Source organism: Thalassophryne amazonica, chromosome 5, assembly GCF_902500255.1.
Source record: "Thalassophryne amazonica chromosome 5, fThaAma1.1, whole genome shotgun sequence".
In the NCBI taxonomy this organism is placed as follows: domain Eukaryota; kingdom Metazoa; phylum Chordata; class Actinopteri; order Batrachoidiformes; family Batrachoididae; genus Thalassophryne; species Thalassophryne amazonica.
The window spans coordinates 88,444,260-88,471,622 of record NC_047107.1 but is presented as its reverse complement, the minus strand read 5'-3'; the positions used below and the strand labels follow the sequence as shown (position 1 = coordinate 88,471,622).

Here is a 27,363-nt window from a genome sequence, read left to right as displayed (position 1 = left end):
CCCCCAATATGTTCTTACTCAAAATCCTTGCAACCTGTTGGACAGGTTTAACTTGAATGATTGAAATTCTGTTTGCACTGCACACAAATCAGCAAAAATCTTAAAATTTGACCAAATTTCTCACCAGCTTATCCAAGGTCATGTGATGACCACATTTTCCTAATCCACTACTTCAGATGTATCAGAATGCTTTTGCTTGCATTATAGTTTTTTCTTTGACAAGCTAAAGGGGTTTTAAGAGTATAAACGTGAGTAGAAGCGCTCACTTGCTACGCTTTTTATTACAACAGCAACTCATGTGAGTTTTAAATGTCATTTGGCTGCTGCGAGCTTCCACTGACCTTTAGTCAGAAGGTCAGGGCTGAATATACTATAGCATTGCTGAATGCTCCCTCCAAGGTTTACTCATGTCCACAAGGCAGTGTTTAGTTTTGCAACTCACAAGCACAGAGAATTCAGCAAGTAGACTACTTCAAAATCCTGCATCACTCATTAGAAACTACAGAAAACAAATTACATGTTAAAATGATGAGAACACAAACATTTTCTCAAGAATCATTTGGCTTTATTACGAGGCTTCATAATTCCAAACAATTTGCATTCATAAGGCACAAAGAATCATTGCATAGATATTTCATTTGGTCCTGGTAAGTTCAGTAATCCAGGTACTGATAAAGGAAACGTGAAGTGCTATAACATAGCTTTGTGTAATCAAGTGCATTTGCCTTTGGCTCATCTTTGGTCTTTAACTATTTTGAACAAAATGTGTGCAGTTCAATTTATTAGACACAGACGTCTTATTTCCTCTAAACTGTAAACCACCTTCATACCTTCCATTTGGTTTCTGTGCATGGAATGTGAATACTGCTAGCACAGCAAGAAGACTGTGCAACTCCAAAGCTTGTGTTTGCTTAAATGATTTCCAACTGTGTGTGACACAGTTGAGACACATTTCTGCTGTTTTGTCCAGAGTGTGAACATGTTAATTCTGGGTTTGGGGTCACATGCATAAAGAAAACATCCTGATTTTAATCTGCTGTCTGGGATGTGAGGATGGACAGGTTGATGAATTCTGTCAGGTCTGCTGCAACCTCACAGGCTTTTATTTTGAAATACAAGCTCTTATTGTGGAAGTGCATATTGGTCCAATCACCTTGCTGTTTTCCTGACTTGAATCCTCATGAGAAAATACATACGTAAGCCAAAGGCTGAAAGTCTGAATTTCAGTTGATGCTCCGGATACACAAACACACAGAGGTCACTTCCCTTTTATTTATCCTATTTGTCAACTTTTTTTTTTTGAAAGATTTAAGTGGGTGTTGGACAAATGTTTATATAAAAATACTGTTTGGTTGTTAGTTAATGTAGAGATATTTAATATGATGTACAGAGAGGACCTGCTCAGAAGTAAATAATGTACACAACTGAGCCTGCTATCTGCACATTTTAGACATTGATGGGAACTGTTGTGAGGTCCAAACATCAAGAGTGCAACAGTGGAATCACAATGTCAGAGCTGCATGATGATTAATCCCCACCACAAGCCAGGGCCAGATATGACCACAAACCTTATGTTGTATCAGCTGTCAACCATTTTTTTTTTCTTCTCTCTGATGGGAACAGGCTTCCACACAAACCCAAACAACAAAAAAAACACAGTGACAACAAGCTCAGAAGAAAGAATAATTTTCCCCCCTGAAACACAAACACACAATCTGGAGCTGCAAGATTTTGCAAGAAGTGTTGACTATGTGCTTCTGTAAGGTCTCACTTCTTTCCGTGCTTCTGGCAGATGGAAATGTATTCCTGTACATCATCGGGGGAGCCCATGGCCACTGGGGCGCGCTGGTGGATGCTTTTGGGCTGAATGTCGAGGATGGTCTCATAGCCGGTGGTGGCCATGCCGCCCGCCTGCTCCATGATGAAGGCCATGGGGTTACATTCATACAGCAGCCGTAGCTTTAAGAGAGAGAGGAAAAAAGAGGCTGATTTCAATTTGTACACATCAAGTAACTTTAAACCTCGAGTGCCTCAAGAATGTCCTCTATTATTTCCATTTTAATCCACTTTACAAAGTACATAAGAGATGTGAGTACACCCTGGTCAGAAATCAATGAATTGTCAAATTATTCAGCATCGCATCATCTCTCATTAACTGTATTATGTCAGAGTTCACAAGTTGACCATTTCCTCTGATGAACCGTCAAAATCGATTTATTACCTCTGCCAAGAAGGTAACAGTTTCACCCGTATTTGTTTTTCTGATAACTCAAGAAAAACAATGACCGTACTCCACTGAAATTTGGTAAGCAGATAGACATTCTGGAACTGAGATCCATAAGACTCTTCTGCACTAGGGATCGTATCATTGAGATGTTAACGATACTACTACCGTCTCTGGTACTGCTCGTACCAGGAAACAAAATTTAATTAAAGAACAGAATTAACAATGCTTTATTTTCCATGTACAATTTAAGAAACAACAGCGGCAAACTGCAACGAGAGAGAGACCAGTAGATTCTCACAAATCCAGCAAGACCAAGCATTCATGATATGCACACTCTTGAGGCTATGAAATTCGGCTATTAGTAAAAAAAGTAGAAAAGGGGGTGTTCACAATAATAGTAGCATCTGCTGTTGACGCTACAAACTCAAAACTATTATGTTCAAACTGCTTTTTTTAGCAATCCTGTGAATCACTAAACTAGTATTTAGTTGTATCACCACAGTTTTTCATGATTTCTTCACATCTGCGAGGCATGGAGTCAACCAACTTGTGGCAACTGTTATTCCACTCCAAGATTCTTTAACAACATTCCACAATTCATTCACATTTCTTGGTTTTGCTTCAGAAACAGCTTTTTTGATGTCACCCCACAAGTTCTCAATTGGATTTAGGTCCGGGGATTGGGCAGGCTTCTCCAAAACATTAATTTTGTTGGTTTAGAACCAAGATTTTGCTTGTTTACTAGTGTGCTTGGGGTCATTGTCTTGTTGAAACACCCATTTCAAGGGCATGTCCTCTTCAGCATAAGGCAACATGACCTCTTCAAGTATTTTGACATATCCAAACTGATCCATGATACCTGATATGCGATATATAGGCCCAACACCATAGTAGGAGAAACATGCCCATATCATGATGCTTGCACCACCATGCTTCATTGTCTTCACTGTGAACTGTGGCTTGAATTTAGAGTTTGGGGGTCCTCTCACAAACTGTCTGCGGCCCTTTGACCCAAAAAGAACAATTTTACTCTCATCAGTCCACAAAATATTCCCCCATTTCTCTTTAGGCCAGTTGATGTGTTCTTTGGCAAATTGTAACCTCTTCTGCACGTCTTTTATTTAACAGAGGGACTTTGCGGGGGATTCTTGCAAATAAATTAGCTTCACACAGGCGTCTTCTGTCACAGCACTTACAGGTAACTCCAGACTGTTTTTGATCATCCTGGTGCTGATCAATGGCGCCTTTGCCATTCTGGTTATTCTTCTATCCATTTTGATGGTTGTTTTCCGTTTTCTTCCATGCGTCTGGTTTTTTTTGTCCATTTTAAAGCATTGGAGATCATTGTAGATGAACAGCCTATAATTTTTTGCACCTGCGTATAAGTTTTCCCCTCTCCAATCAACTTTTTAATCAAACTACACTGTTCTTCTGAACAATGTCTTGAATGTCCCATTTTCCTCAGGCTTTCAAAGAGAAAAGCATGTTCAACAGGTGCTGGCTTCATCCTTAAATAGGGGACACCTGATTCACACCTGTTTGTTTGGCATGGCTTCGATCACTGAGAAACTGGGGAGAGTTGACATTTGCCGTATGGTATGCTTATGTATTTTGAATCAAGGATGAACCCTGCAAAAACAGAACGTTGATAGCACAAATATTTTTAGAGAAATTAGCGATATTAGCCAACAACAGTGAACAATGGATGTTGTGCTGCAATGCACTATGGGACTTTGGGGTTTTTGGCCTTTAAATGTTGTTATTGTGGTTCATGTTAGTTTAACAGTGTTGTTAATGTTACTGATTTATTGTGTTTATGTAGTTCAATTGGTTTAGTCAGTTTGGTTAAGTGCCATGATCTTGATGTTAGAATGAGTGAAAATTGTACTGCGTTTGATGTCTTCTGCCGCCGTCTGTTTGTGGGTGTGTAAAAATAAAAGCACTTGCTTACAGCAGAATGCAGAAAAGACAAAAAGCTCTGTGTGCGTGCATCTGTGTAACTTCGATGACAAACTGGGAAGAGCTGACATTTGTTGTTTGGTATGCTTATGTATTTTGGGTCAAGGATGAACGCCGCCAAAACAGAATGTTGATAGAACTAGTATTTTTGGACAAACTACGGATATTAGCCAACAACACTGAACAATGAACATTGATAATTACTTTCTGGACTCACACGCCATTCCACCAGGGGGAGGTAAATCACCAATATATTAAAGGCCCAAGTGTGTGATTTTATTTAGTAAGTTCAATGTAAGTACATAATATAATTGTAAAGATGTTAAACATACATGGATGACACAAGAAAGTGAAAACACTTATTTCCATTGTGGTCCATTTAAAAATCAAATGACAAAATAGAAATAATGAGGAAAAAAAATAATGATAGTAATAACAGTTTGTATATGATAACAAGAGCCTAAACAATTTAGAAATATGTTAAGTCAGTAAATTAACATAAAAATAGGTAATCAACAGGAAATAAAAGGGTTGAGTTCTTCCCCTTAAAAACTGTTGAGGTCTAAGGTTCTAAAAACATCCTGGACTCGCACACCATTCCAACTCATTATAGAAACATTGCACAATTTATTACCACCCTTGAAAAATGTCTACCTATTTTATAAACACTACCCAATCTGTGGTTCCCCACAGGCAATGCACTAGTGAATAAATAAAGACTTATGGGCATTTCACATTGAACACGTCAGGCCAATCCGTCAACGCCTTCCAATCCGTCAGATGCATTTCCAATGCGTATGACGCGTGACGTCAGACGCTTCGCTTCGGAAGCGGCAAGGGGGCGGAGATTGCTACATCACACTCTGGCTGTTTCCACAACCTGAAAAAAGTTCAGCGTTTTTTTTTCCATTTTTCCTTTTTTTTTTTTTTCTTTTTATATATAAACTGTTTAGTGTTTCTTTAGATTTAAAGAAATATGTTTATTTGTCCCAATCAGGAACATTTGCTGTGTAGACAACCAAACTTCCATTGATGAGCTGAACACCACGAAGTCCAGTCGAAAGAAAACATCTCTGCTTTTCAAAATAAGACAAAAGTGTCTTCAGCAACACCACCAGAGTTCAAAGCTGCAGAAGAGACCTTCATCTGGTCCCGAGAATCCAGCATAACATCACCTGTTTCTAAATAAAAGGCTCTTTCAACAGCAACTATTATTTTTAAAAAAGCTGTTTCATTTTATATTTTAACAATAAATGAACGGATCATTAAAAATGTCCACAAATCAAAGTCAAAAGACATTTGCACAGGTAGAAGCTCTCCACTTATTGTGCTCAAATTCATATTTTAGAAATGACTGTCCTGATAACATTAAAGGCAATTACATATTTTGACGAAATTACAAGTTGAAATGACTATATATAAAAAATTCATCATGATGTTTATGTCACAGAAATCCTACTTTACAATCACACTGCAGTCATTGTTAAATTATTTCCACTTGCATTTATAATAAACATTTGTATTTATTCACAGTGTCTGTTTTTCTGGTTGAAATGAGATATAAATAATCTACCAGACTTAAAAAAGCTACAAATTTCCATGTTATTTTATTTGTCTAAAAATAAATGTCCGAGGTTCCTTATGTTAAACAAGAAATTATCTAATCTGAAATAACAGGTGGTTTTAATTTACAGATGAAAGGTTTCTAAAGAACCCTTTATTGATTTATTTAGCTATTTTAATTACAAGTGTTCTAAACTTTTTTTTAACAGTAAATCAGAAATTGAGGTAACAACAACAAAAAACATTTCCAAGGATTTTTCTTCAGAAAACTGCTCTATAAATGAACAGTCCTGTGACGTTTCCGTTTTGTAGAGATCAGTGGTTTCTGCCACTAGTCTTCCGTGTTTTGGCCTAACGCGTTGTTCCTATTGGACAGCGCAAAGGTACATCACAGCTCAGAGTGTCGAAAGTTGGATTGGGTTGAACTTTGACCGCGTCAGCCTGCCGACAAGCGGCAATGTTCGCTCCCGTCAGAAGCATCGCTTTAGCTCGGCTTTTGACGCGACACTTCTGACACATCTAAAAAAGCAATGCGTCTCATTGAAAATAATGCTTTTTAGACCGATTTTTGATGCTTCCAACGTGTTCAGTGTGGAAGGCCCATTAGAGATGAGTTATGTTTGGATTAATAAATCATACAGTCACTTATTCTGTGCTATGCTTGTTGCTGCAAACCAAACTGCAGTTATAGATCGTACCTTTCCTTTGGGGCTTTTCAGATTTCCTGGGTACAAAAAGATGCCTCCATATACCAACGTTCGATGGACATCTGCCACCATGGAACCAATGTAGCGGGCGCCGTAGGGCTCACTGCCATCCTAAAGTCATTAAAAAAAAAGTCTCTTGAGTTTGCCATGTAAATTCACATTTGCTAAGCTCTTCAATTTAAAATACAAGCTTCTCATTATTGGACTGAAATAGACAAAAGAAGGTCATCTACCAAACGCTACAGTGTGTAGGCTTTAGTGTCATCTAGTGGTGAGGTTCAAGATTGCATTATGCCGTTGCCAGTCGTGATTTTGTTTATCTTCAAGTTTTCGCTTCTTTGGTGATGGGGATTCATGCTCCCGTGCCTTGTCTTGTGATAAGCAAGTATGATCCTCAATTTCACAAAAATAAGGGTTCTCAAACCTGTACCAGTAAACAGTATGTAGCAAAGCAACTAATAATTCATTTTTTTCTTCAGCGTTCTGGCTGTGCTACAAAATGTGGAAGATGCAGTAAGTCAAGGGATGTTTCAGGGTTAAAAATAGCAATGGGCCCAATGTCCACTCATAGCAAAACAATGGGCATTCTCCAGCAGGCAGCCAGTCTCAACACCTGCTGTAAATAACGAGGTATTGTAATATTTATGTATATTATCATTTTAACAATGACACAGTTTCTGTTTTCAGGTGTGTGCATGTGTTGAACAGTTACCAGCTGAATAAGAAGAAATAAATGTCCATCACTACTTCATTTTTAAATTTTTGACATTAACAGTAACTGAGTGTCAGTCTGTGTGGGCATACATCCCTGTCCACTGCCCATTTATCAGTATGGGTTTTGAGGAAATCGATGCAGAAAAGCCACGCTCCACACCCCCAGGAACATCACTGAAATATGTCCCTTTTGGGCTACAGTAACAACATGGTGGTCGTCCATGTGGATGTCTGCACCCTTATAGATATGCAGAAGTTATTCTTGTAAGCTGATGAGAACACATCAATTCATTGTTGCAGGTAATTTCTACACTAATGAACAGACTGTTATGAACGCTATATTCCAATTTGCTAATAAACACCAATAGTGCAGCAGATAAGTGAATATTTACTGAGGGATCCTTCAAATGGTGATGCAAGCACCAAATTTGGCACACATACTCCTTAGACATTACTCTTTTAAAAATGCCGGGTACCCACGTGAACTTTCAAAAGGCGGCCAAGAAGGGGTCAATTGAAGTATTACACAGGGGTCAAAATTTAAAAATGCTCCAATCATATTGAAAGGTATTCCATATTATTTGTCTGATCATAAAGATTCCAAAAAGGTATAGTTTGGACTATCTGTGAATGAATGTTCCGGAGTTATGGGGTAAAAACAGCAAGAACACTGAGAAAGGTCAATTTCAATTTGTACAGGGGTCAAAAGTTAAAGTTGCTCCAATTTTGGTAAAAAGTGATGAAAATTAATAGTTGGGTGAATACGGTTTTAAAAAGGAATAGTTTGCATCATGTATCTTGCTTAGTTATGTTACAGGGTAGCATAGGTCACATGTCATAGAATCCAATGGATGCTGATATTGTTTAACCTTTACTTTGCAAACCAAGCACGCAACACAGTCAAAACTATTCCATTTATTAATCCTATTAGCTCAACCAGTAATTTGCACCACCTTTTACCAAAATTGGAGCAACTTTAACTTTTGACCCCTGTACAAACTGAAATTGACCTTTCTCAGTGTTCTTGCTGTTTTTACCCCATAACTCCAGACCATTCATTCACAGATAGTCCAAACCATACCTTTTTGGAATCTTTATGATCAGATAAATAATATGGAATACCTTTCAATATGATCGGAGCATTTTTAAATTTTGACCCCTGTGTAATACTTCAATTGACCCCTTCTTGGCCACCTATTGAAAGTTCACGTGGGTACCCGGCATTTTTAAAAGAGTAATGTTTGAGTATGTGTGCCAAATTTGGTGCTTGCATCACCATTTGAAGCATTTTTTTTCAGTTATCCACTGCACTACAATAATCCTACACACTATAGCTTTTAAAGTAGATCCTTTTTCTCCAGCAATTTCCGTTTCTTATAGAAGTGCAACATAAAGTGCACATAAATGAAAGCAAGGGAGATGACCACACTTCACCTAGCAGTGACAGGCAGATTGTTACTTTTGGAAGGTGTGGGTGGGCTGGTCCAGCGCATGTTCCCAGACTCGACTTGAATGAAAACACTGAGTGAAGGCAAATCTTCTACACAGTGTTGCGTCTTAAAGAGTTTTCATTTGCTATAAACAGGCCAATTTCTAATACAGTCACGTTCATGTACATTTGGCCAAGTTCTGGAAAGCAAAGTTAATTTTTTTCCCAATCATTACTTTTTTAAGCCATCTTAAGACACTATCGTATTAAGCTAGAAGAAGAATAAGGTGAAGGAAGAAAGAATGCGAAGAATTTTTATTATTTCATCTTTTGTTGTACTAGTGCATTGTTAATAGTGATGTCAGTGGTTTTATGCAACTATTGTGTATCTGGTGCTGCTGTCTTTGCCAGGTCTCACTGTGATTTAAAACCTGGTTAAAGAAACTGAATAATAATAAATACATTTGGATTACTTTATCGAGAGAGAGGTGCAACAGAATCCACAACACACCTCTATACTGTCTGAACAGAACTCAGATCCATGTTTGCTGCACATTCAATTAGTCTACATGTCAAACTCGCTTTTTTTACTTGCATATTTTATAATTAGGGGTGCACATAACTGGTACTCATCGTGCTCGTGTAAGCTAAACACCATTGATGCACAGCAGAGGGAAACACATTTCCTACAATCTGCCATTGCTTTCCTCTTATGATGCACTTTCCTTGTGTTTTCCGCTGCACATCATTTATTTTTATCACACACAAGCACCATGAGTACCAGTTATGTGCGCACACCTTTGACAAACATGTGCTGCTGAAGTCTTGAGATGTCATGACTGTCATTGTGTGTATATGATAACAATAAATCATCACCCTTGGGGGTTGCTAGTTTGAAACCCTAGTGCAAAAAGGACAACTTGGATATTAAAAGCAAATAAATATCCTCCTACCTCTACATTTAGTTATTTATTTATTTTTAACTGAATTACTTTTAAAAGAATCTACATGGTCAACATCAGAGTGGTGCTCTGTCGCCACGCTGGCGGTAGCTGCAGTCTGTTCATACAACTTTAACAAGAGTCTTACCTCAGGGAACTTCTTTTTCTGGATATACTCTGTAACAGCAGGGTCAAAGTAGTTTGCGTAGCCTTCATTCAGGCTGTAGATTTTGCCCCGCTTTTTTATCTTCACATCACGATCAACCAGGATAAATTCTCCAATAGCCTGATGAGAAGAAAACAGAAATTCCATCCACAGTTTCAAAAGCTTGTCAAGAACCAAGTGAACACCAGCTTTATCAAAATCAAGACAATTCCTCAAAAGCTTTCCCATCAACAAGATCAAAGAAAGGCACTGCATGTGGATCTCAGATTTTCTCATCTCAATACCTAAATCCTTTACCTGCACCTCTTTCTTAGGACTTTGGTAAATATCAGGATTAGCCTCAAAGCTCATAGTTCTTTCACACGTCGGCTCAGTGTCCAATCGCTGACGCTTTTCCAGGAAACAGGTGTTGTGGGGCATTTAACTAATTAGTTGTTACAGCTTTCCTTGTGTTTATGTCTTTGAAATATAATTACATTTAATTTACAGCAACAAGTCAGTTTAGATTTCCAGGTCTCATCAGCACAGAGAAGCCAAAAAACATTAAATAAGAGAACTGAGTTATACCTTTTAATTAGAACAGGCCTTTTTTCATAGAAACCATTTCACATTTATTTGACTCAGCTCCAAATAGAAGTGCATGCTGAGTCAGTGCCATGTAAGTGCCTGAACGAGCCGTGCAGTCACTCGAGATGGACTACCACATGGACTACCATTGGATAACCACATTAAATTGTGTGGAAACATTTATAAGTTCAAAAAGAAATATAAAGAAATTATGTTAGCACAGTACACAAACGAGTAAAAATGTTTATAGAGTTAGTAAGAAGTGTAGACGATTGTATAGATATTGAACAGTATTTGGTGTATGACATTATGCCAGTAATGATCAGGGTGCAAGAGTATTTGTAATTGCTTAGAAGGTAAAAATGTGTTAAACTTTAAATGAATTGAAAATTGTTGTGTGGGCCGCTGAAGAGGAGGTACTGCTGGCCCACCACCACCAGTCGGCGTCCTGCTTGGAGTGCGGGCTTCAAGCATGAGAGGGCGCCGAGACAGAGAGTGACAGCTGTCACTCATTTACACCAGCTGTCACCAATCACCAGCATCCCTACAAAAGCTGGATTATTACTCCACCTCCTTGCCGAGAAATCAGCTACCGTCTAAGGTAACCTTCTCTGCTGAATTATCGTTGTATCTAACATTGTTCTGTGTGCAGCCGTGTTCCTGCGGGCTCTGTCAGAAGCTGGATTGGCGGATAGTGGGAGGGCGACGTTCTTCGCCTCTCACTCCATCCAGGGACGAGACTAACAGGAGCTGCACGGGTGAAATTGTTTCTGGAGGTGGAGGTTTTCCCTCCTTGAAGATCTGTAGGTGAAGGAGTACTGGGTGTGTGGATACACACTCACCATTGACTGTTTTTCATCTTCTGCCAACAGTACCAGGGTCTGCAACAGAAGACGGTGACCACCTGGGGACTCAGGACTTGGCGGCTCCGGTGTTCGTCAGGCCGTTGGTGGTGGAAGCTGTGTGGGTCCCGGCTCTTTGATCGCCAGAGGTCTCCTATCTTCGAGCCTGCCCGCACGTCACCTGGTGTTTACTTGGCATTGTATCTTTGTCTGTATCCAGTTGTGCGATTCACAACATTAAATTGTTACTCTTTGTCTTATCCATTGTCCGTTCATTTGCGCCCCCTGTTGTGGGTCCATGTTACGACACCTTCCCAACAGGATTTCTCGGCCATTCGTCATGGATCCCGAGGGGCGTCAACCACAGCTTGAACAGCCAATGGGAGAACAAGGAGCGCAGGCGTCAGCAGGAGGCGTGGTAAGTGATCTGCAGCAAATCCTTACCGCTTTCACCGCTCAGTTAAATCTGGTAGCCGAGCAGAATGCAGTCCTCAATCGGAGGGTGGAGGCTCTCACCGCCAGAGTGGAAGCGCGCGACTCAAGCGCTGCTGCAGTGACTCCTCCTGCTGGCTCTGGGCCACAGACAGACGTTCCACTGGCCGTTCAACAAACCCCCCCACCGTCCCCTGAAGCTTACATAAGCCCTCCAGAACCGTACGGAGGCTGTGTCGAAACATGCGCAGACTTCTTAATGCAGTGTTCGCTCGTTTTTGCACAGCGTCCAGTTATGTACGCATCAGATACCAGCCGGGTGGCTTATGTGATTAATTTGCTTCGAGGTGAGGCACGCGCCTGGGCTACGGCGCTTTGGGAACAGAATTCGTGGCTCCTGACGTCATACGCTGGGTTTGTACGGGAATTCAAACAGGTGTTTGATCATCCCAACAGAGGCGAGACCGCCTCGAGCGTGCTGCTGTCAATGAGACAGGGACGCCGGAGCGCAGCTGATTATGCAGTCGACTTCCGCATCGCGGCTGCGAGGTCCGGCTGGAATAATGTTGCGCTCCGCGCCGCCTTCATAAACGGACTGTCTCCGGTCCTGAAGGAGCATCTGCTGGCTAAGGAGGAACTGCAAGATTTCGACGGGCTTATCAATTTGGTTATACGCTTAGACAACCGGTTGAATGAACACCGTCGGGAGCAGGCCGGGGGGCGTGGTCGGGCTCAAGCCGTCCCTCTTTCCTCCGGGTCCGAAAGGGTGTCGTCGTCCCCACGTTCCACTGCCAGAGGGCTCCGTGTGGCAACAGCTCCCCCTGCTGACGAAGCTATGGACACGAGCAGGGCCAAATTAAAACCAAATATCAGACAAAGGAGGCTGGCCCGCGGGGAGTGTTTTTTCTGTGGCTCTTGTGAGCACAGGTTAAAAGACTGCCCCAAACGATCAAACTCCAACGCCCATCCTTAGGAACTGGGTTAAGGGTGGGCCATAATATGTACACGGGGAAAACCCATAAATCAGCACGAATCCCAGTAACAATCCTGAGTGGGGATTTAACCCTTCACGCCCCAGCACTGGTAGACACGGGGTCAGAAGGGAATCTGCTGGATAGCAGATGGGCCAGGGAAGTAGGGCTTCCTCTGGTGGCTCTGCCTTCACCATTGAAGGTGTGAGCACTAGATGGCACTCTACTCCCGTTAATTACACATCAGACACAGCCCGTGACCTTGGTTGTGTCTGGGAATCAAAGGGAGGAGATCGTGTTTTTTGTGACACCTACCTCCCGAGTGATTCTGGGATTTCCATGGATGGTGAAGCACAATCCCCGGATTGATTGGCTGTCTGGGGTGGTGACGCAGTGGAGCAAAACCTGCCACCGGGAGTGTCTTGGATCCTCGGTTCCACCCGGAATCACAGCTAAAGAGGAGGTCAAAGTCCCCCCCAATCTGACGGCGGTGCCCGAGGTGTACCACGATCTTGCTGACGTCTTCAGCAAAGATCTGGCACTCACTCTTCCCCCGCACCGACCGTACGATTGTGTCATCGATTTGATCCCGGGCGCTGAGTACCCGTCCAGTAGATTGTACAACCTCTCACGTCCGGAACGCGAATCGATGGAGACCTACATCCGGGACTCCTTAGCCGCCGGGTTGATTCAGAACTCCACCTCCCCGATGGGTGCGGGTTTCTTTTTTGTGGGTAAAAAAGACGGCGGACTCCGTCCATGCATTGACTACAGAGGGCTGAACGAGATTACGGTTCGCAATCGATACCCGTTGCCCCTGTTGGATTCGGTGTTCACGCCCCTGCATGGAGCCAAAATGTTCACCAAACTAGATCTTACGAATGCGTACCACCTGGTTCGGATCCGGAAGGGAGACGAATGGAAGACGGCATTTAACACCCCGTTAGGTCATTTTGAGTACCTGGTCATGCCGTTCGGCCTCACTAATGTCCTCGCGACGTTCCAAGCATTGGTTAATGACGTCTTGCGGGACTTCCTGCACCGGTTTGTCTTCGTATATCTGGATGATATACTCATCTTTTCTCCAGACCCTGAGACTCATGTCCAGCATGTGCGTCAGGTCCTGCAGCGGTTACTAGAAAACCGGTTGTTTGTGAAGGGCGAGAAGTGTGAGTTCCACCGCACTTTGTCCTTCCTGGGGTTCATCATCTCCTCCAACTCCGTCGCCCCAGATCCGGCCAAGGTTGCGGCGGTGAGAGATTGGCCCCAACCAACAAGCCGTAGGAAGCTGCAACAGTTCCTCGGCTTTGCAAATTTCTACCGGAGGTTCATTAAAGGTTACAGTCAGGTTGTTAGCCCCCTGACTGCCCTGACCTCCGCTAAAGTCCCCTTCACCTGGTCGGATCGGTGCGAAGCCGCGTTTAGGGAGTTGAAACGCCGGTTTTCGTCTGCACTAGTTCTGGTGCAGCCTGATCCTACTCTCCAGTTCATAGTGGAGGTGGACGCCTCTAACTCAGGGATAGGAGCCGTTCTGTCCCAGAGCGGGGAGTCCAACAAGGTTCTCCATCCATGTGCCTACTTTTCCCGCAGGTTGACCCCCGCTGAACGTAACTATGACGTGGGCAATCGGGAACTCCTCGCGGTGAAGGAGGCTCTTGAAGAGTGGAGACACCTGTTGGAGGGAGCTACGGTGCCTTTCACGGTTTTCCCGGACCATCGGAACCTGGAGTACATCCGGACCGCCAGGCGGCTGAACCCCAGGCAAGCCCGCTGGTCCCTGTTCTTCGGACGCTTTGACTTCCGGATCACCTACCGTCCCGGGACTAGGAACCAACGATCCGACGCACTGTCCCAGGTGCACGAAGAGGAAGCCAAGGCCGAGTTGTCAGACCCCATCGAGACCATCGTTCCCGAGTCCACTGTCGTGGCCACCCTCACATGGGACGTGGAGAAGACCGTCCGGGAGGCCCTGGCAAGGAACCCGGACCCGGGGAACGGTCCTAAGAACAGACTCTACGTCCCACCAGAAGCCAGGGCTGCCGCCTTGGACTTCTGCCACGGATCCAAGCTCTCCTGTCATCCTGGAGTGCGTAGGACCATGACAGTGGTCCAGCAGCGCTTCTGGTGGGCGTCACTGGAAGCCGACGTCCGGGACTATGTCCAGGCCTGTACCACCTGTGCTAGGGGCAAGGCGGATCATCATAAGATCAGGGGCCTCCTCCAGCCCCTGCCTGTGCCTCATTGCCCCTGGTCTCACATCGGCCTGGACTTCGTCACGGGCCTCCCACCGTCCCAGGGCAACACCGTCATCCTCACGATAGTGGACCGGTTCTCCAAGGCGGCCCACTTCGTGGCCCTCCCGAAGCTCCCGACGGCCCAGGAGACAGCAGACCTCCACCACGTCGTGCGTCTGCATGGGATACCATCGGACATCGTTTCGGATCGTGGTCCCCAGTTCTCCTCGCAGGTCTGGAGGAGTTTTTGTAAGGAACTGGGGGCCACCGTGAGTCTCTCATCCGGGTATCAGGCAGAGCGGGCGAACCAGGAGTTGGAACAGGCCCTCCGCTGCGTAACCTCCGCGCATTCGGCGGGAGAGGTCGGGGTCCCCTCGGTCCAGGCCCACCTGCGGAGGTGCCGCCGGGTGTGGCGGACCGCCCGTTCTGCCCTGTTGCAGGCCCGGACGAGGGCTAAGGCCCATGCAGATCGCCGGCGTTCCCCGGCCCCTACATACCAGCCTGGGCAGGAGGTGTGGTTGTCAACTAAGGACATCCCACTGCAGGTTGAATCACAAAAACTCAAAGACCGGTTCATCGGACCTTTTCCTATAATCAAGATCCTCAGCCCGGCCGCAGTGAAGCTGAAACTCCCAGCTTCACTGCGGATACACCCAGTGTTTCATGTCTCCAGATAAAAACCATACCACGCCTCACCACTCTGCACTCCCGGACCCGTACCACCTCCTGCCCGTATCATCGACGGGGAGCCGGCATGGACTGTTCGTCGGCTCCTGGACGTCCGTCGGAAGGGCCGGGGTTTTCAATATCTGGTGGACTGGGAGGGGTATGGACCCGAAGAACGCTCCTGGGTGAAGAGGCGCTTCATCCTGGACCCGGCCCTCCTGGCCGATTTCTACCGCCGACACCCGGACAAGCCTGGTCGGGCGCCAGGAGGCGCCCGTTGAGGGGGGGGGTCCTGTTGTGTGGGCCGCTGAAGAGGAGGTACTGCTGGCCCACCACCACCAGTCGGCACCCTGCTTGGAGTGCGGGCTTCAAGCATGAGAGGGCGCCGAGACAGAGAGTGACAGCTGTCACTCATTTACACCAGCTGTCACCAATCACCAGCGTCCCTACAAAAGCCGGATTATTACTCCACCTCCTCGCCGAGAAATTAGCTACCGTCTAAGGTAACCTTCTCTGCTGAATTATCGTTGTATCTAACATTGTTCTGTGTGCAGCCGTGTTCCTGCGGGCTCTGTCAGAAGCTGGATTGGCGGATAGTGGGAGGGCGACGTTCTTCGCCTCTCACTCCATCCAGGGACGAGACTAACAGGAGCTGCACGGGTGAAATTGTTTCTGGAGGTGGAGGTTTTCCCTCCTTGAAGATCTGTAGGTGAAGGAGTACTGGGTGTGTGGATACACACTCACCATTGACTGTTTTTCATCTTCTGCCAGCAGTACCAGGGTCTGCAACAGAAGACGGTGACCACCTGGGGACTCAGGACTTGGCGGCTCCGGTGTTCTTCAGGCCGTTGGTGGTGGAAGCTGTGTGGGTCCCGGCTCTTTGATCGCCAGAGGTCTCCTATCTTCGAGCCTGCCCGCACGTCACCTTGTGTTTAATTGGCATTGTATCTTTGTCTGTATCCAGTTGTGCGTTTCACAACATTAAATTGTTACTCTTTGTCTTATCCATTGTCCGTTCATTTGCGCCCCCTGTTGTGGGTCCGTGTTACGACACCTTCCCAACAGAAAATAATGGAATGCCACTGATGCATTTGTTAGTACCTAACTATATTCTAATGTAGATATAAAATGTAAATGTAAATATGAAATTGTTCTATTCTGTTTAGTTATGTTATTTTCTGATTTCTATCGTATTTGAGTGTATTTAACTGTGGATGGTAATGGGTGTACGGTGTATGGGGTGGGCATTTATAAGCTTTTGCTTCAGCCCATGCCCTTTCAGCCGCACCTAATTTGAGAAACTGAGTTATTGTTGTATTTTTCTTTTGTTTTTTTTTATTTATGTTAGTAAGAGTTTATGTTGGTATTTTGTTTTGTTTTGTTTATGTGCGTGCTGAATAAACTCATTCATTCATTCACTAACTTACCGGGTCGAGCATGAAGCAGTTGACTCCCTGGCCGGTGGAGAGCACCATGATGGTGGCGCTGCCGTACAGGGCATAGCCTGCCGCCACCAGGTTCCTGCCGGGCTGCAGGGCGTCCTCCTCACATGGCTCATTATCTGTGGTCTGTGAGAGAGAATATTCTGATTATGAAATCACTCCCTCTTCTGAAAGTGTGAAAACAAAGTGAGGTGTGTCTGAAAACAGGAAAAAGACTCCGACCTGGAAATCTGATCACAAGGAATTCAGGTACCTTTCTATAGATGGCAAAAATGGTACCGATGGACACAAGACAGTCAATGTTGGAGGATCCATCCAAAGGATCAAAGCACACGATGTATTTACCCTGGAAATGAAGGAAATACCAGAGAAATGAACAACAGCAGTAGCTGCACAAAAATTTTTTAATATGTGATAACTGCTGGACACATCAATAGTCACTTAGGAACCACAACTAGTTCCACATGACCTATACTTCAACAGGGTCTGATACTGCAGCCCCGGTCTTCTAGTCTGATAACTTCAATGAAACTGCAAATAAATAAATAAATACAGTGGAACAAAGGAGCACAATCAGTGGAATACAGCTGATTTGAACTCATCTTTCAACAGCATGATATCCAAAATTTACTTTCAAGAATGAAATCTGGTTGAGGATCCATGTTGAACATTCTCCAAAATTCTTCCAAAATGATGACTGTACATGTAGGAATTACCCTGCTATGAGCACATTTAGTCTTTTTTTTTAGCCTGATGTAACGTACAAAAACACAACAATGTAAAGAGAAAAGGAAGACTCGAAGAGGAGTGAAGAAAAAAAACTAATGCAGACATTTCCACTCAGGTTCTTGCAGCACAGGACAGTTAAGCAATAATCATGCAATCACACTGTTACTCAACATTTATATGGCATCATTTAGAGACATGAGACCAGCCCCATACATTCCTGGAATTAATTAATAATTAATTTTCACTAGTTTGGAGGTACTCATTTCTAGAGTTTTCAGGTAATATTTTGCTAATGTAGGCAGTTACTCAGCCTTATTGATGAGATACAGGCAATGGTTTCTCCCATCATGAGAGATTATTAAGTAAAACAGGTTCATCTTTCTCTTATTTATTGGCAGAACACCATTAAATGTCCCTTTTAACTTTATATGTCAGAGCAGGCAACCAGCCTCAATTAAAAATTAACAGCTGTTCAGAAAATGTTTAATCACAGGAATTCAACTCAAAACTTGTCTAAATGCAAAAAGTTTAAGTTTTTCAAAAATTCAATGAAGCTCTGAACTGATCCAATAAACATATCAGTGTATTTGTATTAAGTGACAACAGAAGCTCATTAATGTTTACTAGTTCCTGGAGCAATCTTCACAGTTCCTTCAGGTTCACATTTTAATGATGATTATAAACAGTTTATTCAATAATGTACAATAATGTATCAAACACTAATATTATACACACACACACACACTTACATGCTGTGTATAATATGATTTACTATGAAAACTGTTTCTTTTTTGGCATGTTTTGCTTTTATTTTTTCTGTCTGTCAAAAGGCTTTTCCCAGCACCTCTAGCTTACAGAGAAATTCTCCTTTTCTCGAGTGTGTTCTGTCCAACTCAAGGCTTCGCTCAAGTCCACTTAAAATGGTCATCAATACCTTTGTCGATCTCTTGGACATGACCCTCAACATTCCTCTAGATTATTTTAGTCATATTTCAGGCCAAACTTATAATCGTGCAAAAATAGTTGGCGAAAACAGCTCAAATTAAATGATGGCAGTTCCCAGAAATCCAGGAAGGCTTTTTGTGTGACACATCCTGACTTGCTGAAATAAAGCTGTACCTGGGATGAAACTGCGTGTTTTTTAAGATGGTAATGCTAGACTGGCTTCATTCATATGTAAATGGATTTTAATATTAAAGAAAATGTGCGAGAGGGTACCAAAAACTGTGGCTCGGGAGACACAGCTAAAAACACTGGCAAAGCCAACAAATTGTTCCCACTGGACCTCCCCCACCAAATTGTCTCAACAGATTTACACTGATCTTAAAAATGGTCCAAATGAAAGTTTAAAAAAAGTCAGAAATCCTCTGAACATTCTCATGCCTACATTAACAATCTCTTTTGATGTCTGCTGTCTGACAGCTGGACAACTACGACTTGTTGAGTTAACAGCTAACTACACCAACAGAAGCCCGAATCCTGCACAGTAACTCTAAGTCACTAACGAGTGTAGTTCTTCTGAGCAGATAAGTAATTGCTATATTGTGTAATTAAACATTTTAAATTTCTCTTCGGCAAGCAAGATCATTCAGATCTTCTGTGTTACAGCTTGTTACCATCTATCTTGATGGTGTGCTACCTCCATCTTCTGATCTGAACTGTGAATCTCAGTACCTCATTTAATATACGAGAGTGCCTTGTTACTCATGCAGATGATGCCATCTTGTGGCGATAGATGATAATGCAGTATTTTTTCCATATTGTTACCTTCCTAAAATAATGGCCTAAGTCATATTCTCCAAAACATGACTTAAGCCATTATTTTAGGAAGGCGACGATATACAAGTCAAAGGATCTCCTATACTAGTAAAAGTGTAACTTGCAGTCCAGAAAATATGGAAATAGCATTTGTTTTTGAGTTATTGTCTACTTAAAGTCATTTTGGATGGGGTAACTCACTCATCTTCTCATCTACACTTTTGCTCTCACCAGTGCAGGAAAACAATTATGAGACTTTGGTTGGGTTTAATAATAATAATAATAATAAAAAACCCAATCAAATTTAAACTGCAAGCTAGATAAAGAGAGATTTTGCACAGAATAATTGCTTCACTGGGGCCATGCTCATTTTATCTTGAAATGCTTGTGAAATATATTACTGGCAAACAGATTTAGTTAGCATTTTGCAACTACATATCTTGGACGATAAAATAATGGTGCAAAATAAAGCACACACACATTCTGACTCCTGTTTACGCACAATGAACAATGATAACGCCACATGATTAAGCTGTGGTTGAACACACGTCACATCATTCTTATCAGTTGGACCGAACCATTATTGCGAGAAAGAGGAGGAAGAGGTGCAGGGATTCAGTGAGTCAACCGTATTCAGTTGGGATGACATTTGTTGCAATAAAATGCAAAAAAATAATTAATCCCCCCAGACTGTGCTTAAAAAAAGCACAGTCTGGGGGGATATTTAAATTATACTGATGTCACACAGTCCAACTCACCCTTCTGTCCGGCTCGATGATGATCGCTTTCTCGTTCTCCTCAGAGACCAGCACACAGGAGGTGAAGGACGACTGGAGCATGTTGATCACCAGATCATTGGACAGAACGTCCAGTTTCTTCACCTGGTCACCGGTCACGTTGGTGCTGCCAGCGATGCCATAACTGACGGCACACAAAGACAGAAACTGTGACCCAAACTTCTTTTTTTTTTTTTTTTTTTTTTTTTTTTTTTTTTGTTATTTGCTATGACATTGAAAGAAGGGAACATATATATGTTTTTTGAGTGAAATAATGCAACAACCACAAGAGCAAAACTGAAGAGAGCTCTTATGAAATTCACCACAAACACCATGCACATAAATTAAGTAAATGTAGCCATTTGGAATTTGGTCTATTTTGTCAGGTGTAGACAGGACATGAGACATTTTAAGTCAAACCAGCAGGTTTACATTCATAAAAGGAATTCTATTCAAGTATTGTTTTCATTCATGTAAGCAAATTCCCAGTTAATTAATAAAGCCTTTAGTGAAACAGCTGGCTGGGTGGCTCACTGACATGTGACTCTTTGCTCTTTGTTGTGTATTGATCATTAATATTATAACATAATATTGTATTTTTAAACTTTTTGTAAACATGCAAATGTTTGCACTTTTCACCTTTGTCCATTGGAGAAGCATCCTAAATATTCTGCAAAGTTAAAATAACGTAATCCTTGAATGTTCCACAGTGGAGAAATTTGCATTGTTGCAGCAGCAAAGTGACAGCAGAAAAAAAAAAAAAAAAAAAATATATATATATATATATATATATATATATATATATATATATATATATATATATATATATATATATATATATATATATATATATATATATATATATATATATATATATATATATATACACACACGAGGGCTGTCAATAAAGTAACGGTCCTTTTTATTTTTTTCAAAAACTATATGGATTTCATTCATATGTTTTTACATCAGACATGCTTGAACCCTCGTGTGCATGCGTGAGTTTTTCCACGCCTGTCGGTGACGTCATTCGCCTGTGAGCACTCCTTGTGGGAGGAGTCGTCCAGCCCCTCGTCGGAATTCCTTTGTCTGAGAAGTTGCTGAGAGATTGGCGCGTTGTTTGATCAAAATTTTTTCTAAACCTGTGAGACACATCGAAGTGGACACGGTTCAAAAAATTAAGCTGGTTTTCAGTGAAAATTTTAACGGCTGATGAGAGATTTTGAGGTGACACTGTCGCTTTAAGGACTTCCCACGGTGCGAGACGTCGCTCAGCGCTCTCAGGCGCCGTCGTCAGCCTGTTCAAGCTGAAAACCTCCACATTTCAGGCTCTATTGATCCAGGACGTCGTGAGAGAACAGAGAAGTTTCAGAAGAAGTCGGTTTCAGCATTTTATCCGGATATTCCACTGTTAAAGGAGATTTTTTTAATGAAAGACGTGCGGACGGATCCGCGCGTCGGGACGCAGCCGACGCGGTGCGGCGGCACAGGAAAAACACCTCCGTGTTGATAACCATTTGTAAAATCCAGGCGGCTTTTGATGGCTTTCAGTGGAGTGAGTATATGAGAAATTGTTTAACAGGCAGGACATGTTCCAACTTGTCCCTAAGGCTTCCAACAGAGGTGTTTTTCCTGTGCCGCCGCACCGCGTCGGCTGCGTCCCGACGCGTGGATCCGTCCGCACGTCTTTCATTAAAAAAATCTTTAACAGTGGAATATCCGGATAAAATGCTGAAACCGACTTCTTCTGAAACTTCTCTGTTCTCTCACGACGTCCTGGATCAATAGAGCCTGAAATGTGGAGGTTTTCAGCTTGAACAGGTTGATGACGCTGCCTGAGAGCATTGCGCGACGTCTCGCACCATGAAAAGTCCTTAAAGCGACAGTGTCACCTCAAAATCTCTCATCAGCCGTTAAAATTTTCACTGAAAACCAGCTTAATTTTTCGAACCGTGTCCACTTCGATGTGTCTCACAGGTTTAGAAAAAATTTTGATCAAACAACGCGCCAGTCTCTCAGCAACTTCTCAAACAAAGGAATTCCGACGAGGGGCTGGACGACTCCTCCCACAAGGAGTGCTCACAGGCGAATGACGTCACCGACAGGCGTGGAAAAACTCACGCATGCGCACGAGGGTTCAAGCATGTCTGACGTAAAAACATATGAATGAAATCCATATAGTTTTTGAAAAAAATAAAAAGGACCGTTACTTTATTGACAGACCTCGTATATGTATGAAGAAAGTTGCCATGCTTCAGACACATGTGAGTCACACTGAAGACAATTAAGCTCACATTACACATACAAGAACACAGTTATTGCACATAGTAATTAAACATTTTAATTAAAAAAGTGATTTTTTTTTTTAAGTAGTCCGTAAGACAGTTCAAGTGTGCTGATTGTGAAATCTGACAGCAGCAGGAAGAAAGTACCTACAGTGCCTCTCCTTCACACACGCTGGGTGGAGAAACCCGTCACTGAAAGTTGTGTTGGTCAGAGTTGTAAACATGAGTACAGCGCTCTTACCTGTACAATCAAGTTCCATATTAATGAAAGAGAAAATGAAAAACGCTGGACTGTAACTGTTCTAAGATAAATCATATTTAAGAACTAAATCATAACTATTAGTCCCCTTCAGCTGCTCCCTTGTTTAATCACTTGGGGTCGCGACAGCTGATCTAAGGTGGATCTGCATGTTCGATTTGGCACAAGTTTTATGCCAGATGCTCTTCCTGAAGCATTACATGGAGAAATGTGGCAAGGGTGGGGCTTGAACCAGGAACCTTCCACACTGAAACCAAGCGCACTAACCACTTGGCCACCACATGACATCACAAGTTACAAGACGCAACATCAAACCCACGAGAAGCAAATGTATTTTAACTACAAGATATTAACTTGCAATTACATGATCATGACAGAGAGTAATAATTACAACCTGCTTAGACATAATTAGCATTTCTCAATTATAACTTCACTAATTATTATGAAATCTCAATCATTACAAATTAGGGATGCAACTAACAAATTATCGGTTGATCCATAAGATGTAAGAAAACTGGAGAAAAAAAAAAATCTCAATCAGGACTTCCCAAAGCCAAAGATGATGTTTTGTCCAGAACCCAAATGTAGTCAGATGATTTTTTTTTTTAAAGAGATGAGTACAGACATTAGTACAGAAACCAGAAAATATTCACATTTAAGAAACTGAAATCCAGAAAATGTGGACATTGACTAATCATTAATGGACAAATTATCAACAATAATTGTTGACTAATTTAGTAAGCCAACAAAGGACTAGATTTCCAGATGATCTTATTTCCATTGTTGCCATAGGGTTAGGGTTATAGTGTCAGGTGACTGTGGTAATAATAACTTACCAACACATACTTACAGTTACCAAAACAATAAACACAGCTTTTTAAAAAATAGTTTGATTAAACAAAATTGCTTTGATTGCATTTGTTTCTGACCATATATTAAAATGTGTACACAGAATATAAGGGTAGCAACAATTTTGTCCACATGGGTATCAGAACTATTCAGTTCTCCCTTATTTAATTTTTGTACTTTTGTACTCATTTTATCTTATCTAGAGGACCACAAAGGAAATACATTTATACTTCATTGTGCTATCCTCGGCAGTAGTTGTTTTAAATATTTTATGTACATGCATTTTTATTGCGGCAGCATGGTGGATTAGTGGTTAGCACTGTTGCCTCACAGCGAGAAGGCCACGGGATTGATTCCCACCTGTGGCCTGTCTGTGTCTGCGTGGGTTCCCTCTAGGTAAACCCCGCTTCCTCCCACATGCAAATTAGGTGGACTGGAAACTTTAAATTGTGTGTGCTGGTGTGAATGTATTTATTTGTCTATATCAATCAATCAATCAATTTTTTTTATATAGCGCCAAATCACAACAAACAGTTGCCCCAAGGCGCTTTATATTGTAAGGCAAGGCCATACAATAATTACGTAAAAACCCCAACGGTCAAAACGACCCCCTGTGAGCAAGCACTTGGCGACAGTGGGAAAGAAAAACTCCCTTTTAACAGGAAGAAACCTCCAGCAGAACCAGGCTCAGGGAGGGGCAGTCTTCTGCTGGGACTGGTTGAGGCTGAGGGAGAGAACCAGGAAAAAGACATGCTGTGGAGGGGAGCAGAGATCAATCACTAATGATTAAATGCAGAGTGGTGCATACAGAGCAAAAAGAGAAAGAAACACTCAGTGCATCATGGGAACCCCCCAGCAGTCTAAGTCTATAGCAGCATAACTAAGGGATGGTTCAGGGTCACCTGATCCAGCCCTAACTATAAGCTTTAGCAAAAAGGAAAGTTTTAAGCCTAATCTTAAAAGTAGAGAGGGTGTCTGTCTCCCTGATCTGAATATGTTGCCCTGCGACAAACTGGCACCCTGTGCAGGGTGTAGGGCAAATTTTTATTACCAAATAAAATCTTAGTATTTTCCGTTTTGACATAGTACAATACCAGACATCTACAAATATGCTGAAACAAATGAACAAATATTAAATGTATAATTAAAAATTAAATAAGTTTTAAAAAGAGTTTGGTGGGCGTGGCTGCTTCAGGTAAGCGCTTCCTGATTGGCGCAGAGAGTCTGGCTCAGTTGGTCCCAACGTGGACTTAAGACTTTGTCAAGAGCGGTGGAATGATTTATTAGGCAATTCTAGGCTGCAGTTTACTCACAGGTTGGCGATCCCAGCTTTGCGCACAGCGCTGGCGATAGCTTTGACGGCCGTGCACAGCGAGTTGAGCAGAGTGGTCAGCTCCCCGGTGCCCTTCGCCTTCCTGCCCTCCTCCATAACGAACCGGGTCACGGTCACCACGTTAGTGTCGAAGGCTCCTCGGTCCGACATGGTGCCACAGAGTGTTCAAGAAGCTGGAGGAAAAGCTGCGAGACTTAAATGAACAATAACACGGAACTCAGGAAAGTTTCAATGAGGAAACACGGACCAATCAAATTCAAGTGGAAACGCGGGCGAGGCGTGGCCTCCGCGCGGAGGAGGCGTGGGCTCGTACGAAGGAGAGGCGTGGTCTTGGTTTGACGCAATGATGTTTTTGTACAATCTTTGCGCAATGTGAGCTCACAGACGGATATGACTGCAATAAAAGAAGCTCGGCGGACCAACTCGACCAGAAAGATACAAAAGCCATTGTGTGTACTGATACGGGAAATGTACAAGCTGTCATAACTTAAGTATGTGACTTTTTGGGGTTTGTTTCTTCACATTCTTTTTTCCTTGGAGATTGTTGCAGACTTTTCAGATTCTTCAGGGCTTTATTTCACCAAGCACGCTCAGCCTTTGATTTAAAAAGGGTGAGTGGACAAAGTTTTGTCCAGAAAACCGGCCTCTGGAAAGACCTTCCTTCTCCTGGGAATTTTTTTTTTTTTTTCATTTGTAGATGTAAAATGTGCATTCTACGGCTGTTTTCCAACAATAAAACGATGTTTATGAATGGGCTTTTTAGGTATTCATTTCACAGAGTAATGTTTTAACTCTGCACTTTATTACAGATCTGATGAGACAAATTAGTCACTTGCAATCTGAAGGTTTTCTTTTTCTATTAAACATTGGAAATGCAGCAACAGCAGCATTCATCAATCAGCTTTTGTTTAAGTAAGACCTTTTATATATTTTTCACACCATTGGATGTACAACCCCTGGCAAAAATTATGGAATCACCGGCCTCGGAGGATGTTCATTCAGTTGTTTAATTTTGTACAAAAAAAAGCAGATCACAGACATGACACAAAACTAAAGTCATTTCAAATGGCAACTTTCTGGCTTTAAGAAACACTATAAGAAATCAGGAAAAAAAATTGTGGCAGTCAGTAACGGTTACTTTTTTAGACCAAGCAGAGGGAAAAAAATATGGAATCACTCAATTGAGGAAAAAATTATGGAATCATGAAAAACAAAAGAACGCTCCAACACATCACTAGTTCTTCAACTTCCACCAAAGATTTTCAATTGGATTAATATCCGGATTTGCAGGCCATGACATTGACCCTATGTGTCTTTTTGCAAGGAATGTTTTCACAGTTTTTGCTCTATGGCAAGATGCATTATCATCTTGAAAAATGATTTCATCATCCCCAAACATCCTTTCAATTGATGGGATAAGAAAAGTGTCCAAAATATCAACGTAAACTTGTGCATTTATTGATGATGTAATGACAGCCATCTCCCCAGTGCCTTTACCTGACATGCAGCCCCATATCATCAATGACTGTGGAAATTGACATGTTCTCTTCAGGCAGTCATCATTATAAATCTCATTGGAACGGCACCAAACAAAAGTTCCAGCATCATCACCTTGCCCAATGCAGATTTGAGATTCATCACTGAATATGACTTTCATCCAGTCATCCACAGTCCAGGTATTGCTTTAAGTTTTCTGTCTTGACGCTTTGATGTCTTCCTTGGTCTACCAGTATGTTTGCCTTTAACAACCTTCCCATGTTGTTTGTATTTGGTCCAGAGTTTAGACACAGCTGACTGTGAACAACCAACATCTTTTGCAACATTGCATGATGATTTACCCTCTTTTAAGAGTTTGATAATCCCCTCCTTTGTTTCAATTGACATCTCTCGTGTTGGAGCCATGATTCATGTCAGTCCACTTGGTGCAACAGCTCTCCAAGGTGTGGTCACTCCTTTTTCGATGCAGACTAACGAGCAGATCTGATTTGATGCAGGTGTTAGTTTTGGGGATGAAAATGTACAGGGTGATTCCATAATTTTTTCCTCAGAATTGAGTGATTCCATATTTTTTTCCCTCTGCTTGGTCTAAAAAAGTAACTGTTACTGACTGCCACAATTTTTTTTCCTGATTTCTTATAGTGTTTCTTAAAGCCAGAAAGTTGCCATTTGAAATGACTTTAGTTTTGTGTCATGTCTGTGATCTGCTTTTTTTCTACAAAATTAAACAACTGAATGAACATCCTCCGAGGCCGGTGATTCCATAATTTTTGCCAGGGGTTGTATAATCCCTCTAGCAGGTCCTGGTTCTTCCCTGGGGCCTCCTCCCAGTTGGATGTGCCTGGACCTCCCTTTACCATTTAATTGAATGGGAAAATGTGCCCAAACGTTTGACTGGTAGTGTACATATTGATTGTTGCATCTTCTGCAGATGATAGCCAACTCTATAGTTTCACATCAGTTCAATTCAGTTTATTTATACGAGGTCTGTCAATAAAGTATAGGTCCTTTTTATTT

The 27,363-nt window shown here is 42.3% G+C and overlaps 1 protein-coding gene across 1 annotated transcript; it reads right to left on the bottom strand.

The window, feature by feature from the left end:
* Positions 1-543: 543 nt before the first annotated feature.
* fbp1a (fructose-1,6-bisphosphatase 1a) lies at positions 544-25,085 on the bottom strand. The gene is made up of 7 exons (XM_034170806.1): positions 24,830-25,085; positions 20,106-20,268; positions 17,114-17,206; positions 16,846-16,986; positions 9,689-9,826; positions 6,448-6,567; positions 544-1,959 (listed from the first exon to the last, which is right to left on the bottom strand). The coding sequence occupies exons 1-7, from the start codon at positions 24,997-24,999 to the stop codon at positions 1,768-1,770; spliced, it is 1,017 nt and encodes a 338-aa protein (XP_034026697.1). The 5' UTR covers positions 25,000-25,085; the 3' UTR covers positions 544-1,767.
* Positions 25,086-27,363: the final 2,278 nt, after the last annotated feature.